Genomic DNA, 14,111 nt, shown 5'->3' with positions numbered 1-14,111 from the left:
GTCACTTACAAATCATCGACACCATGCATTTAAGTCTAATTAGTTTAACTGAAGCAACAGACCCTTCAACATTAAATGCATTGAAGTGCTTGGTGCGCGGCTCCCCTGGCTAGGTTTGGCGGCGCATCAGAAAGCAATGCGAGAACAAAATTGGGGAGTGATTCAATTCAGGGACCAGAGGCTGGATTCATATGTATCATAATTAAGGCTCCCTGTTTTCCGTTTTTACTGATTTTTACAGATAAATACAGACAGAAAACCATTTCTTTTTTTGTCTGTATTTATTTTTAAATGTAGATAAAAACGGAAATTGTGTGCTTTTTTGAGTGATTCTAAATACACTTTGCCATTACTGGCAGGCCAATAACTGTGTGGATTGATAGGTAGGGGGTTTAAAAAAAGGAATTTTGGTAAAGAGGCTTAAACAGCAGTAGATATGAACAAGGCTGCTACTGAAATCTGCATATTGTCATAAAAGTGCATTGATTTATCTTCTGCGGGTGTTCATTTCACTGAAACCTGGCAGGCATTCAAGCATGACTGCATATTTATTGGTTAAATAAATGTGGAAATATACCACTTACAGCTTTTTTTTTCACAAACCCCATAATAAATACGGATAAATACCGATAAAGTTGACAAAAAATGAATATGGAAAATACAGACGGAAATGTCAAAAATATAAATACCATAAAATCGGGAGCCCTAATCATAATCATACAGTCAATGCCTCTGGAACCCATAAATACAACATTACTCGTGCCTCAGAAGTCCTTTTTATTGACTCTGGGTTAGATATTTTTTTTAGTTTCATTTACTTTTGTTTTTTTAAACAACGTTTTTTTTTCTATTATGCGTTCAAACATACACCTCTAGTTTTTTGCAATATTTACAATGACAGTGTTATAATACAACAACTAACTTCACATGACATACATGAACTAAAACACTTATCACAAATAAAGACAAAATCAGATATTACTGTACATTTTTTAAATAAGAAACCATTTCCATATGAGCTTAAATGTCCTACAGTTTTATGTCTAGTATCGGGACCTGTTGCAATTATGCCCTCTATACTTCCTATTTTCCAGGTCCAAGTGAGATCAGAGTTTTATTCTACGGACTCTATTACTGAGCTCGAGTGATCAGGTTCAGAAGGTCTATTGGTCCATATATTGTTTTTCACTTTGGTTACTCTTGGCCTCAGGAATATAGCAGCCAACGCGTTTCGACATTCAGGGTGAGACCGAGCTGATCTACTTAAAGAAGGTCTTCATCAGGGCGGGGCCATGTATAGGTAGGACAAAAGCAACCAGAGAAATGTTGCTTGGTGTCCCAGCCTTAGCCTGGGTACATTACTTAGAAGTCCTTCGGGCTTGTACGTTCAATGTATTTCTCACTTTATTTTCTCTTTCCAGCTTTGCTGCTTTTTGTGTTTCTTGCAAAATGGCGCCGGAGTTGATCCTTCTGGGAGCCCGAGTAGAAGCGTCCAGTGTGTCTGCCGGTTCCTATTGTGGAGTAGCACCGTGTGCTTTGACAGAGTTCCTTGTTTGAATTGTGAATTCTTTTTCAGTATCATGTGACGTTTACAGCTTTAGGAATGTCACTTACAAATCATCGACACCATGCGTTTAAGTCTACTTAGTTTAACTGAAGCCAACAGACCCTTCAACATTAAATGCATTGAAGTGCTTGGTGCGTGGCTCCCCTGGCTAGGTTTGGCAGCGAATCAGGAAGCAATGGCAAACAGATTGGGAAACACTGGTTTAATTAGTTGCACTAGACTCGCATTATGTGTGGCCCAGAAATCAGTTATTATTCACACTTTATATAATCTGACTCAACTTCATCGCAATTTATCAGGCGCAATAATTACCACTTAACTGCAAGTTTATGGGTAGTAATATGGAGGTTTTAGTGCTTGAAGCACCAAAATCTGCTTCTTCCTGTAAATACTGGATATTTTTACCCCATATAAATATTTGCAGTATGATCTGCCAATATATATTTCACAACTCATAATTGTGATATGTGAGGTAACATGAGTTACAGCACATATTCAGTCGAGGACGGCATGGCACCCGGTGGGGGGCGTGGGGCGCGCAGAGAGGCGGGCCATTAGAGGGGGTCATGTGGGGTAATTTAATTTAAAACAAATAATTAAACTTACCTTTCTGCTGGCCGGGTCCCGTGTCTTCTCTGCTACTGCTCTCCTGCTCACAGGCCATTAAAGATAATGGGGCAACCCAGTAAACCTCAGAACCTGGGCAAATACACTAAACGAAAAAAGTGGCTCTGTCGGGTAGTTCAACTGATTTGCAATAGGTATTAGATACAGTGGAGAAATTATGCCTTAGTCATATATCCAAGTAACACACCAAGGAAAACAAATTCTTTAAGATAAGGAATTGAATTTCTTTACTTTATATTCATATATAAACAAATCATCATCATAGATGGCTGTCTGTGACATGAAACACATGTGGCGATAAAACAAAATGGCGGTGGTGTACAGTTAGTGACTGATAGTGATACGTGACATAGTGTTGTGCAAAGGTGACATACATAACATGTATAAAGCATAAAAAAAATATTTAAATTGCAAGTCCAAGATTCAAACCATAAATCCCAACGGTAGTTATAAATACCTTTTCAAGTCAGGGAAATTGCTAGGACTAATTAAGACAATAACGTTGACGTTTCGACCCTAAACTGTTGTGCTGCTAATTTGGCATCAGAGGCGGGTCTTCATCAGGACAGGGGGGAAAAGGAACTTGACAGCCAACAATTTTGGTTCCAAATACAAATATCCATCCAGTTGTGAACAATATTCAGAGAGGTGTCAGCCAACATCTCCGACTCACATCAGTTGATTGTGGTCCGGTGTAAAGCTAGATGCCTGTCTTCACCAGCCGGTGGAGGTAATTTAGTCAAAAGTTGTCACAGCGATGAATCAATTTTAAGAGATTCACTCGGGACGTCCTCTTCAGTTTAGGCAACGAGGAGCTTGCGCATTTAGAGCATGCTGTAAATGCGCAAGCTCCTCCTGGGTGCCTTACCTGAAAATGCTTCCCTTTGCTCAGCCTAACAGACACTCTTTATGCCCAAAAAGTGCAGGGCGTGGCCCCTCCGCCCTTAATGACGGGCCGCTCATGATTACTGGTTTGTTAACCAGGCTTAGATAATATGCTCTATGGAAATCCAATTGAAGCCCATGTTAGATGTGAAGGACATCTAACATGGGCTTCAATTGGAATTCCATAGAGCATATTATCAAGCCCATTATCGCCGTTTTAGCGGCAGTTTTCAGCCGCTAAAGTGGCGATAATTTTATCGCCTGGCTTGATAATATGCCCCAAAGAGAGGTAAAGTAGCTTAGGAGAGGCCACAATTAGACTGCTAGCACTTACCCATGGGGCACAGGGTCAAGACTGATTTGCATATGGCTGGGTCCAAACCGGGGTGGTGTAGTGGGCAAAAGAACGATGGATTTAACCCAGATCTTTTGACTGGGGGAGAATGTTTGCATTGCCAGCATTCCGTCCATCATGTGTTTGCTGTAGCACTTGCATGGCAGCTGCTCGCCATCCCATCTCGGTGGTGGCAATCATATTAACAAGACTGAAAGACGCAGACACCCCTATTTAGATTCACGGAGATTTTGACGTACACTGATCTCTACAGCAGGTGCCCAACCCACTCAGCACCCACAGTTAGGCCATAGGCCTCGCTCCCGGATGCAGGCCCGTTTTTGAATTGGGGAAACGCAAAGGCAGGAAGCCTCCGCCCCACCCTGTAATGACAAAAAGCTCAGCAGTTGCTCAACATTCTGTGCTTTGAGAGTCTGACAGGAAGCCGCACGGATGGAGACGCGGCGCGCGCTCACTGCTGCTTGCTTTATTCTTTCGTGCCTCGGTGAGTTCTTTCGTCGTCATTATTTTTTCCGTAATTAATACACGTCCCCCTGAATTAACGCAATGAATAGCATATTAAAGTTAGTGGCATGCATAGCAAGGGTGCCGACCCTAAAGGGAAATGGCTGCACGTGAAGTAGTAAGATCAAGTCATAACTGAGGCGCAGTGGGCCCGTCCGACTTCCAGTGGCGCTGGAACATTCTTTGTTGTTGCCCAGTAGCGTCACTTATCCTGATTGATGCCACACGGCTACTACGCACACAGAACCTTACACCCCGTTTACACGCTCGTGTTCGATTAGCCAGCTATTATGAGCAGGGTTGATGGAATTATGCGGCAGGGGATGACCAAATTATGCGGCAGGGAATGAACAAATTGTGGCAGGGAGGGACCACATTATATGGCAGGGATGACTAACTCATGTGACAAGTAAATGAACATTTTGTGGCTTAATACAGCACATTTTGTAATAGTACTGTTTCAATATTTTATCATTTTTAAATATCTTAACTATGTCTGGGCAAAGGTTCCATCTCATGAGTTCTAGTTTAACACACAAACACAGCAGCAACTGAAATGTGACCAGTCAACCTTTGTGCACGGCCTTAGACTGTGTGGCAACATGAAATGCAGAGTTTTTAGTACCCTTTGATCCGTTTGAGCTGGGGATTTTTTTGTTGGTAAAAGCTTCAGATTATGCAGCAGATGATGGATGATGTGGCAAATTTAAATCAATAAAGACGCAAAAAGTGCAGCAGCTGCAAAATCTCATAATTCCACTGGCTCCGATTACTAGACATGTAAAGTATGGCATCGTAGTATACCACATTCTCACCTGTATTTGAATAAAAAAGACACATCTGGCACGCGATTAGTTATCATACCTTTATTACACGCAAGGGATGCAGAGGTGAAGGCAGGGTGAGTACAGCAGAAAGTGGGACCTGGGTCAGCACAGAAGGGACGTCATCAAACGCCTCAGGAGCGCCCCTGGCTGTGAAAGGCCTGCTCGACGGGCGCGGCTTTGGGCCATGTTCCTAACAGTGGATTGAGGTTACATATCGGGGGGACATTTTGGAACCAAAATGTGTGAGAAACTATCTACACAAGTTTTGTGAATGGCCACAAACCTGCAACTTTGTGGGAGTTCAGCCCTTTTTGTAGGTATGCCCCCCTTGGAACACCCACAACCCGCCCATGTGTGGTGAGGTAATTTTATGTGTGAGTAAATACATTTACAAATGCAGATGCACGTTTTGCGAGCAGTTGGAGAGGCATTATAAATGCTGCTGTTTGCATATTGAACAAGTAGGTAGGCGTGCAGAGAGGTTTGTGAAACTGACCGACAAGGTTTGGCAGTCACCCTATCATAAGTCGTCTTTAGGAGGGAAGCGCTGGGCGCCCGCTAACCCCCGATGTGCACTCCGAAGGTGTCCCATGTGGTGGAAGTGTACATCTGATGCAGATGGATGCAATGCCAGGACTGCAGGCTGACCTGGAAGAATTCTGGACCATTTAATATCAAGATTAAGGTGCCCTGCGGATGGCGTGCAAATCCAGTAGCACAAATCTATCTAAAACACTTGCTGACGTCCACAAAAACAAAGACTCATCCAAAATAGAATGGTATACCATATGAACATACTCAAAGTATTACAGCAGTTAAAAAGCTCGTACCGGGAAAACATCATCATGGACGTCAATTCGCCAAAATGCCAGGGGTAGAGGAAGTGACTTCACATGCCCTTTGACCTTCACTTTCACTCACACATACACAGCTTACACATACACATGTATTCACACATACACACTCACACGCACTCTGCCTACACATTACACACACATACATACACTTTCTCTTACATAAACACACTCAAAACTGCAAGCACGCACACAACATACTTACATTTAAAAGCATTTTTTTTAACTTACCTCAGCTGCTAGGGAATTTCATATTTCAGCTATTTGTACTCCATTTTTGTTAAACTAGTAGCAAATAATGTAATATTAGTCACTATCAGTATAATACAAAATGGACAAAAACGAGGTAAGTGAAGCCACATAAGGACTCGCTTCTTATGTTCCTGGCACTGATTTTGCCACTGCGGATACTAGGGCTCGCAAAGGCCATGCCAGGGGTTGCAGCAGCGAACGAACATCATTCAGGTGTGTCATAGAACAGCAGGTAAAGGGAAGCTGGTGCTATCGCATGTGGAAATCGAGCCCTCGAGCATCTATCAACCTTATATGGACGTTAGTTAGAACCAGAGCTAAAGAGGAGTCTATACATAACATCTAGGCCAGGAATTCTACTGACTCTATACAGTGAAAACAATGTGTCACCAGTAAAGACAGTGTGGAGTACTGCGGCTGTGAGTTAGGTGGCCGAAGACATTAGTACATTTTATTCTTATAAGTACTAAGGACCTGATTACGAGTTTCAAGGTCTCGCCGCCGTGCCAGCACCCCACTGCGAGACAGCCAAACCCGTAGTCAGACCGCCCAAGATTACACATGAATACCGTGCTAGCGGTCCTGCGGGGGTATTCCCATGGCAGTGCCTTTCTAAGGCTCAAACGAGAGCCATAGAAAGGCAGAACTGTGGGAATGCCACAGCATGTTCCAGCACAGGGAGAAATGCACCATGTTGTGCATTTCATCCTGTGCAAGAACTGGGGGTGCAAACATGCAGGGAGACACAACATGTGCCCCCCTGCACAAGGTGCCTGGGGCCCTGTAAGGGCCCCCTGAGTTGCCTCACCACCACCCTTTCCATGGTGGTGCTCACTGCTGTGGATAGGGTCGCTGTGAGGAATCTCTTAATATGCTTGGCGGTCCCGCATCGTCACCACCTGCATATTGTGGCCTCACACCACAAGACCACTGCAGCAGGATCCATGATCCCTGGCGGTTGCAGCGGTCCTGTGGTGGTGCCACAGCTGCACTCAGAATATACCAGTTAGACCACCAATGCGGCAGTGCGTGGACCACCACCACAGGTTCGGCAGTCCAATGGACCGCCAAACTCATAATCTGGGTCTAAATATTTGTTGCGAAGGAAGCAGTTCCTAAGCCCCCTCACCTCCCCCTATTCTGGAAGCACAATATAAGAGCTTGCTCAAAGTCCACGACGCTGTGTTCAAGGAGTGACTCGGAAAGTATCTTTTTTTCTGGTAGAATCCTACATTGTCAGGTTGGACTGTAATGAGATACGATTCTGCAAATTCCTGTATTATTCTTGATTGGAGTTTTTATTCTATAATGAATTATTTGGGGTGTTTTATAGGGATGTACTTATTTTTTGTAAGCAATATTTGCTGGAACAAATAAAAAATGGATTGGTTGATGGCATATGCAGGTACCAAGATACCAACGGTTCTTCCACAAACACAGAGATGCCAAACACCTATGCAGATTTTAAGTTACAAACATTAACATTTGCAGGAAAGTTCCTCGAGCATAACACTGAGCCAAATCTAGAAGGAGGCTGAAGCCCTGATGAATCGATAGTAAGATCTTGCCCCAACCGGAAGAGGAAGCGTCAGACACTATAGACATTCACTGGAGAGCAACCCTTGCTGGTCAGAGGACACTGTTTGAATTCGGCAGCTAGTTAATTCTTCAATCGTGCACCTGGTTCCCCACTCTCCTCTCAGCATGCAGAACAGTGGCGTAACGAAACTTGAGGGGGCCCCCCTGCAAAGTACATGGAGGGGGGGGGGGGGGGCCCTCTCAGTGGCCCAGCCCTTAACCTACCTCTTTTCCCCACCACCTAAAAATGAGGTATATTTTTTTTGAAACCGCCAACATTTAATGAAATGCCTCTCGTTCAAAGTTTTAATAAGAAAGTGAGAAACACTCTTAATATATAAACCTCACCATTTGTAACATTATTGTCAAGAGCAGATTATTTAACTAAGACAACACTCAGAACAATGCCAAGTAGTGGTCCTATTCGCTTAGAAACTGCCTATCGCTGAATAACAAAGAACTATTTAGGGTCTGAATTAGAATTTACATTGATAGACAATAACATGAAACTTTGAAAGACAAACCCAAACCTGCAATTTCACAGACTCGACGGACAATATATATGAGGAGTACACAAGATATAACTCAGTATCCTGGCAGCCCCAAGAAAGATAAACTAGTGAATTATCTGCATGCCACACACTTGCGACTGCCAAGGGTGTGCATGATAATAGCGTGAACTGAGGAAGCACTTTTAATTTCTACCATCATGTCTTTATTTTAAGCAGGACAAATAAAACAGGCAGGTAAACGAGGCTGATGATGCAAACTATTTAGATGCTTCAGAACATAGTTGCAGATGTTTGTCTGTTTGAATTTATTATTTCTGTTGTGTAACAATGCTAATTGCAAGATTTAAGGACTACGTTTTACAGACAAGAGAAAGCAAAAGCATAAATAACACACCATGTAGCATGAAAACAAACTATATCAGCAAGCACCTAATGACAGAATCTATACAACTATTGTTGGTAAAGCAAAAGAAAAAGTGAAAATACTTTCAAAGTGCAAAATAAAACAATCACCAGTCCAGCAATATGCAAAAATTAAGCATGATTTGTATAATCAAGGAATGGATGCAAGAAGGCGAGTACTCAAGGGAAAGATACAAAAGAAGAAATAGCAAAAGAGAAGAGATTAGGAGGTAATCACTCAGTTAAATGAGGACGATAAGAGCCAATAATGCAGGAGTTAAAGGGATAGATGCAAGAAGGGATGATCTAAATGTACGGCTGCAAGGAGGCAGGAGCTAAAGGATCAAAGCCAAAAAGACAGGCTATGAGGGGCTGGAGCTGTCTTGAATGTATTGTATTATTATCTTTATAGAGGGCGTACTACCCCTATATGGAGCACTGAAGCGCTTGCCTACATGAGTAGCAAGCTACACTATGTGTAGGGTGTGTGGCTAGAAGGGTGTTGTATTTGTTTTGATGCTATGTGGGAAGTGTTTCCATGTTGTGTTTGAGGACCACTGACTGGGGTGTGTGCAGCTTATTGTGCAATGAGACACAGTGCTGAGCAGTCTGATGGATTAGGGGGTGTGAAAGATATGCACGCTATTTTAGTTTTCATCGCTCTGCAGGTCCATTTATGCTATTTCTTTTGTTCATAATCCCACTTTGGTGGTTACAGGACTGAGTTGTCCATTCTGAGATACTGTGTCTACTGTTTAAAGTTAATGGTCCTGAGCAGCCATAGATTAAAGGGTAGGGATTTGTGAAGATGTCTTCTGGAATGGACTTTGTTAAAAGCATCCCATATCTCATTTTCATTGTGAGGTGTCAAGAAGTGGTTGCCGTTGGTAGTATGTAACTAGTTGGATCAGATCAGAATAGTCTCTGTGCTGCATAACACGTCTGCAGCAGGTTCGGCTGACTGCCCCTGAGCTTACTCAAGGTGACGATGAATGATGAGTGTGTGAGCGCTATACTGCGCAAGATGAGCGAGTTCAGGATGTCAGAGTGATGCCTTGAAGAGGTATATGCATTTTTGGTGCAAATGCCCATCCACAAATATGTTAATAAATAAGGATTTGCGCCACAAACATGGCTGGTTGCTTGTAATTCTTGAGATGGAAATATAAAAGTGTAAGTGCTCTATCATCTGGAGTATCTGTTTTTAACTGAGAAGACCTGTTAAAAGTAGTGCACTAGCGCTGAGAAGTGCAGGTACCCTCCCAATAAATGTAGTGCACCAGTGCTGAGAAGTGCAGGTACTCTCCCTGTCAAATTTGAGAAGTGCATTCACTCAGTACCAGACAGCACCTGCCCATTTAAAGCACTGGTTGCATGGGACTACCCAAGGACCACCTATAGTACACCCCCCTTGACACAAATTATTGCAAAGTGCAAGTTGTTCTTAACACTGTATTCTTAGAAAATTTCTGGATTACAAACTGTAGAAAACAAATGAAGATGGCTCAGACTTTCTAACAGAAAATAAGTTTCAATCTTTACTACTTTGCAGACAGGAGACACGTTTATGGAATTAGAAACTCTTTAATGTCTCATTAAAAGCTAAAATAAATGCGAGTGGAGGACAAAAGCACCCAGCGTGATTCAGGCTGACCCTCTCTTATCTCGAGGGTACCATGAGTGAGGCAGCTCTGAAAACCACAAATCGCTGTCAACCCCCAGCAGCTCCACAGAAGTGATTGTCATCATTAATGCCAACTGTTGATAAAAATGCCTGGAGTGTCTTTCAAATTCAAGGAAGCCAGGCAGTGTTGTGTTCCATCATTACCACCCAATTGACTTCAGGATTCCAGGCCACTGTGCTAGGGAGACATTATTTACGCCCCATTTCATACAACATATTATTCATGAGTTTTGTGGTAAATAACACGGGGGACAAGCATTATTACTTCCCAATTGAATGAATAATATGTTTAAAAAATACATGCATTTGATTAAAATGTAGGCTTTGTCACGCTGCTCATCTTGTTGTACCATTCTTGATGACATGAAGCAAGAATATTTGCTGTTTGACACTAGGGAGTCTACGGAAGAGGAAGTAGGTGCAATCATGTGCAGTACTTCTGACTACTTCTAATTTCTCTTACATGTTGGAGTAGTGTAGTTAAAATAAATGCCAGACTACTCAGTATGCATCGCACAAACCACAAGCTCGCATTTGAAAAATGTTGTGGGTTCAACTAGCTCTGAATTCTGTGAATTTTGGACAATTCAGAATTTGCCCATCTTAATTTACTCAGAGCTGTATGGATTAAATATATCTGTAAATGTAGTGTTTGTTTCTGCAGCATGATACTCTTTCAGTAAGGTAATTTTTCACGTTGAGGGAATGAGATGTGAGCACACTTGTGATACAAAGAGAAATGGAAATGTCTTTTCCATGATGGGCCTAGACGTGCCGGCACACGTGGTGACTGTGACCATCATATTTACAGATGGCCCCAGGGACATCTTAAGGATTTTGGGGGCCCTGGGATAAGCATATTTTGGGGGCCCCTGTTAGGAACAGTCTTAAATTTATGATCCAGTTTCAGCTCTTTCGTGTCCTCGTTGGCCATGTCAGAGACAGTGCACAGGCACACTGGTCCAAATTTAAGTTATGTTTAGGTGTAATATTCAGGGATAGGATGTGTGTTTTCAATATTGTAACACAGCAGCAACTCACTAATATTAATTGCAAATAATCTCTGTGACACTCTGACATTTCTCATATGTGAGGTCCAGATTTGATCTTAAAGAAACCTTTTTTATGGCTGGTGCATGTAACATAAACACAACATTTCGCTACAAAATATCTGTAATAGACACTCACATATCACCCAAATTGAAAATAAAGAAAGCGAGTGGTTGCCAGACATCATCTCTGCAGAACATAATCACTTCAATTATTGCCTAATATTCACACGGTTACATAAAAAACAGAAATGGGGGCATTCTTAATTTACTTTGAATGTCTGGATGCAAAGCATCATTGGGTATTTTTAGCAAAATAAAAAAATAACATTTCCGTATTAACAGAACACCACACCGCTCCTCCGGACAAAGCATGTGATCATAGAGAACAATTTAGACTTGCAATGCCAATTGTCCGCTTTCTTTCATAGTTCCCACCAGGGTGTAATGGAATTGTTGCCTATAATCCTTAAGAATGGCTGCAGCAGCTGCAGAAGTCATTTGCCACCTTTTTTAGGTATGTGACTGGAGAGTGACCCACCCAACTTCCTCCTCTTTAGAAATAACATGAAGAACATTCATAAAGGGACAGTTTGCACTTTTAAATACTGTTTTATGCACTTTTTGAATACAGTTAAAAAACAAATATAATCTCCTGGGTTCTTTCATTTATCCCTGCACAGATAGCCTTACTTATATTCACAAATAAATTCATCTGATATACCTTTATTATAATTCTGAGGATGTCATGACTAGTAGGACTTTTTCTTCTATGTATTCCACTTCTTAAATTACATGGGCTTTTCAACCCATAGTGAAGAGTTCAGGAAGAACAGTGTAAGCGTGAGAACAGTAAGTCTCACCTCAAGGGGCTCTCAGTATGGGCATATCAGGCCAGGAAGAGATGCTTAGCAGCCACTGACGAAAGGATGCCACTGTGCAATGCCATCCACAACATACCTTGTGGGATTTCCAGTACTGCCAATGACTTGACTGGACAGACATCAGCCCCACCCTACAGCAGACCACAACCAGCGCCGTGCGCAGGACAAGGACAGCAGATAGCTGTAGGTGACACACCATGTTCGCCTTCGACTTTTCTAATATGCTGCTTCTATTTTTTATGGTACAAAAGTGGGTGGTGATGGACGGAGCATCAGAACCAATCAAACACTCACACCCAGTCAACAGATCCGGGTTTGATCCATCACCGTTCTTTAGCCCACTCTACCACCCCCGTTCCGACATGGCCATATGCAAATCAGTCTGCCCCTGTGCCTCATGGGAACAGTCCAGCCCGAACTGCCAAGCCATGCCTTCCCTGGACTGGAAACAAGCTTCCTAGGACCGGTTTCTGGCATTTCAGCCGTCTTCAGCTAGGCTTGCTTGAATCCAGTGGCAAAGTGAGCAAGGGACTCACGTCTGAGCATACCCTGCCAACTTATGGCGAACAAAGCGGTACAAAAGGGGGTGGTGATGGACGGAGCATCAGAACCAATCAAACACTCACACCCAGTCAACAGATCCGGGTTTGATCCATCACCGTTCTTTAGCCCACTCTATTTTTTAAGCATATCTTTGTTTTACTCCCAGCAAGGCCACAAATGCATGGCACTGGGCACAATTACAGTGGATTGCACTGATGGCACAAGGCAACAGGTGGCAGCACACTCCTCCCCTCAGTTGTCTTTGGGGGCAGAATGAAAGGCCCATGCAGTTGGGCTGGGCATGAATCTTTAACTGTGGCTTAGCCAAGCCTAATCTGAACATGGCTCCTATCATGTCATTATTAACTCTTGCTCAAATTAGCAAATTTTCGATGCAGAGGCTGATTGGAACGCAAAACAATAAAAACAATAAAAAAAGAAGTAAAGTAGTTATTACAGCCCTACTGTTCTAATCAAATAAGAAAGGCCCCCTTAAATATCGGTCCCTAGGCCGAAACCCACTTTGCCAATGACTAAAACATCTCTGTGTTAATGCATATGCAGTGTAAGTGGAGGACTCAGCTGCTCTAAGCGAGCTTATATCAGAGGGGCCTGAAATTAAAAATGAAACTGAGAACACAGAAACAAGACTAAAAGGCACCATTCATCATTCATTTATCAAGGGATGACTCACTCGCTGGTGTGGGACTCGATCAGGTCATCAGGAGATTGGGAGCTTGGGGGGCAGCCGAGCACAGCGAGGTCTGCCTCCCGGGCAGATTGGGAGGGGGGAGTGGCCGGAGCGGCCATTTTGCATGATTTGGGCTACTTTGGGAATAGCCCAAATGTAGCCCAATTTCAGAAGTATAGCCCAAAAGCTTATATAACGTATTTTCGCGCTAACCCAGCCACCATTTTAGGTTTGGTGACCTGGTGGCTGGGAGCGCTTTGGCAGGGCAGGTTTTTTGTCCCCACCCGCCCTCCCTAGTTTCAGGGGTTTAAGGGGGCATTTTGGTGCTGGTTAGCCTTTTTGGCTTTGGGAGTTTTTTGCGGGCGGCATTTGTTGGAACAGGTACATAAAGGTTGAATTGGTGTATTGTCGCTTGGAACAGGTGCAGGCGGGGTGGTTGACAGTTGGCCGGGATTGGCTGATGTTTGTTGTTATATGTTTGGTAGTTTGTGAGCAGGAGCAGGGAAAGGGTAACCAGGTAGGATAAGTTTAGATTAGAGGTTGGTTAGTTACAGTAGCACAAAGGCAGGTAGGGATTACGGTCAGGGGGGTTTAGGATTTGGAAAGGATAGATTGTGTAGGATTGGGTTATATTATGGTTATGGAATGTTATGTTGTATTTTATGGGATGGGGGAACTGATGTGGGGATCGTAGGGGTGGGGGGAGGAACAAGGGGTCAGGAAATTCTTGTATAGTGAGGTGTTTAGTTTTGTATGGCAGTGGCCAAGGGATGAAATTGTGATATGCACCTGTTTCAATAAAGCGGCCTTTTTCACACACAATAAACTGGTCTCGTGTCGGCTCGCCCCCCCCCCCTTTATCTCCCAATCCTGCACCGCAGCTCTCCTCTGCCCTGC

The 14,111-nt window shown here is 43.2% G+C and overlaps 1 protein-coding gene across 2 annotated transcripts in view; it reads left to right on the top strand.

Moving 5' to 3' along the window:
* Positions 1-3,818: 3,818 nt before the first annotated feature.
* Positions 3,819-14,111, top strand: part of ITGAL (integrin subunit alpha L) — a 394,734-nt gene continuing 384,441 nt past the window's right edge. Inside the window, exon 1 of one of the 2 annotated variants that reach the window (XM_085618461.1) lies at positions 3,819-3,918. In XM_085618461.1, coding sequence (XP_085474587.1) covers positions 3,867-3,918 — 52 coding nt within the window. In that variant the 5' untranslated portion in view covers positions 3,819-3,866. The remainder of the gene's footprint in view (positions 3,919-14,111) is intronic. The other variant, XR_014966715.1, reaches the window with a different exon arrangement.

This window comes from Triturus cristatus, chromosome 7 (assembly GCF_964204655.1).
Source record: "Triturus cristatus chromosome 7, aTriCri1.1, whole genome shotgun sequence".
NCBI classification, from domain to species: Eukaryota; Metazoa; Chordata; class Amphibia; order Caudata; family Salamandridae; genus Triturus; species Triturus cristatus.
Note: the sequence above shows the minus strand (reverse complement) of the source record. Positions and strands in the feature narration are given on the sequence as shown.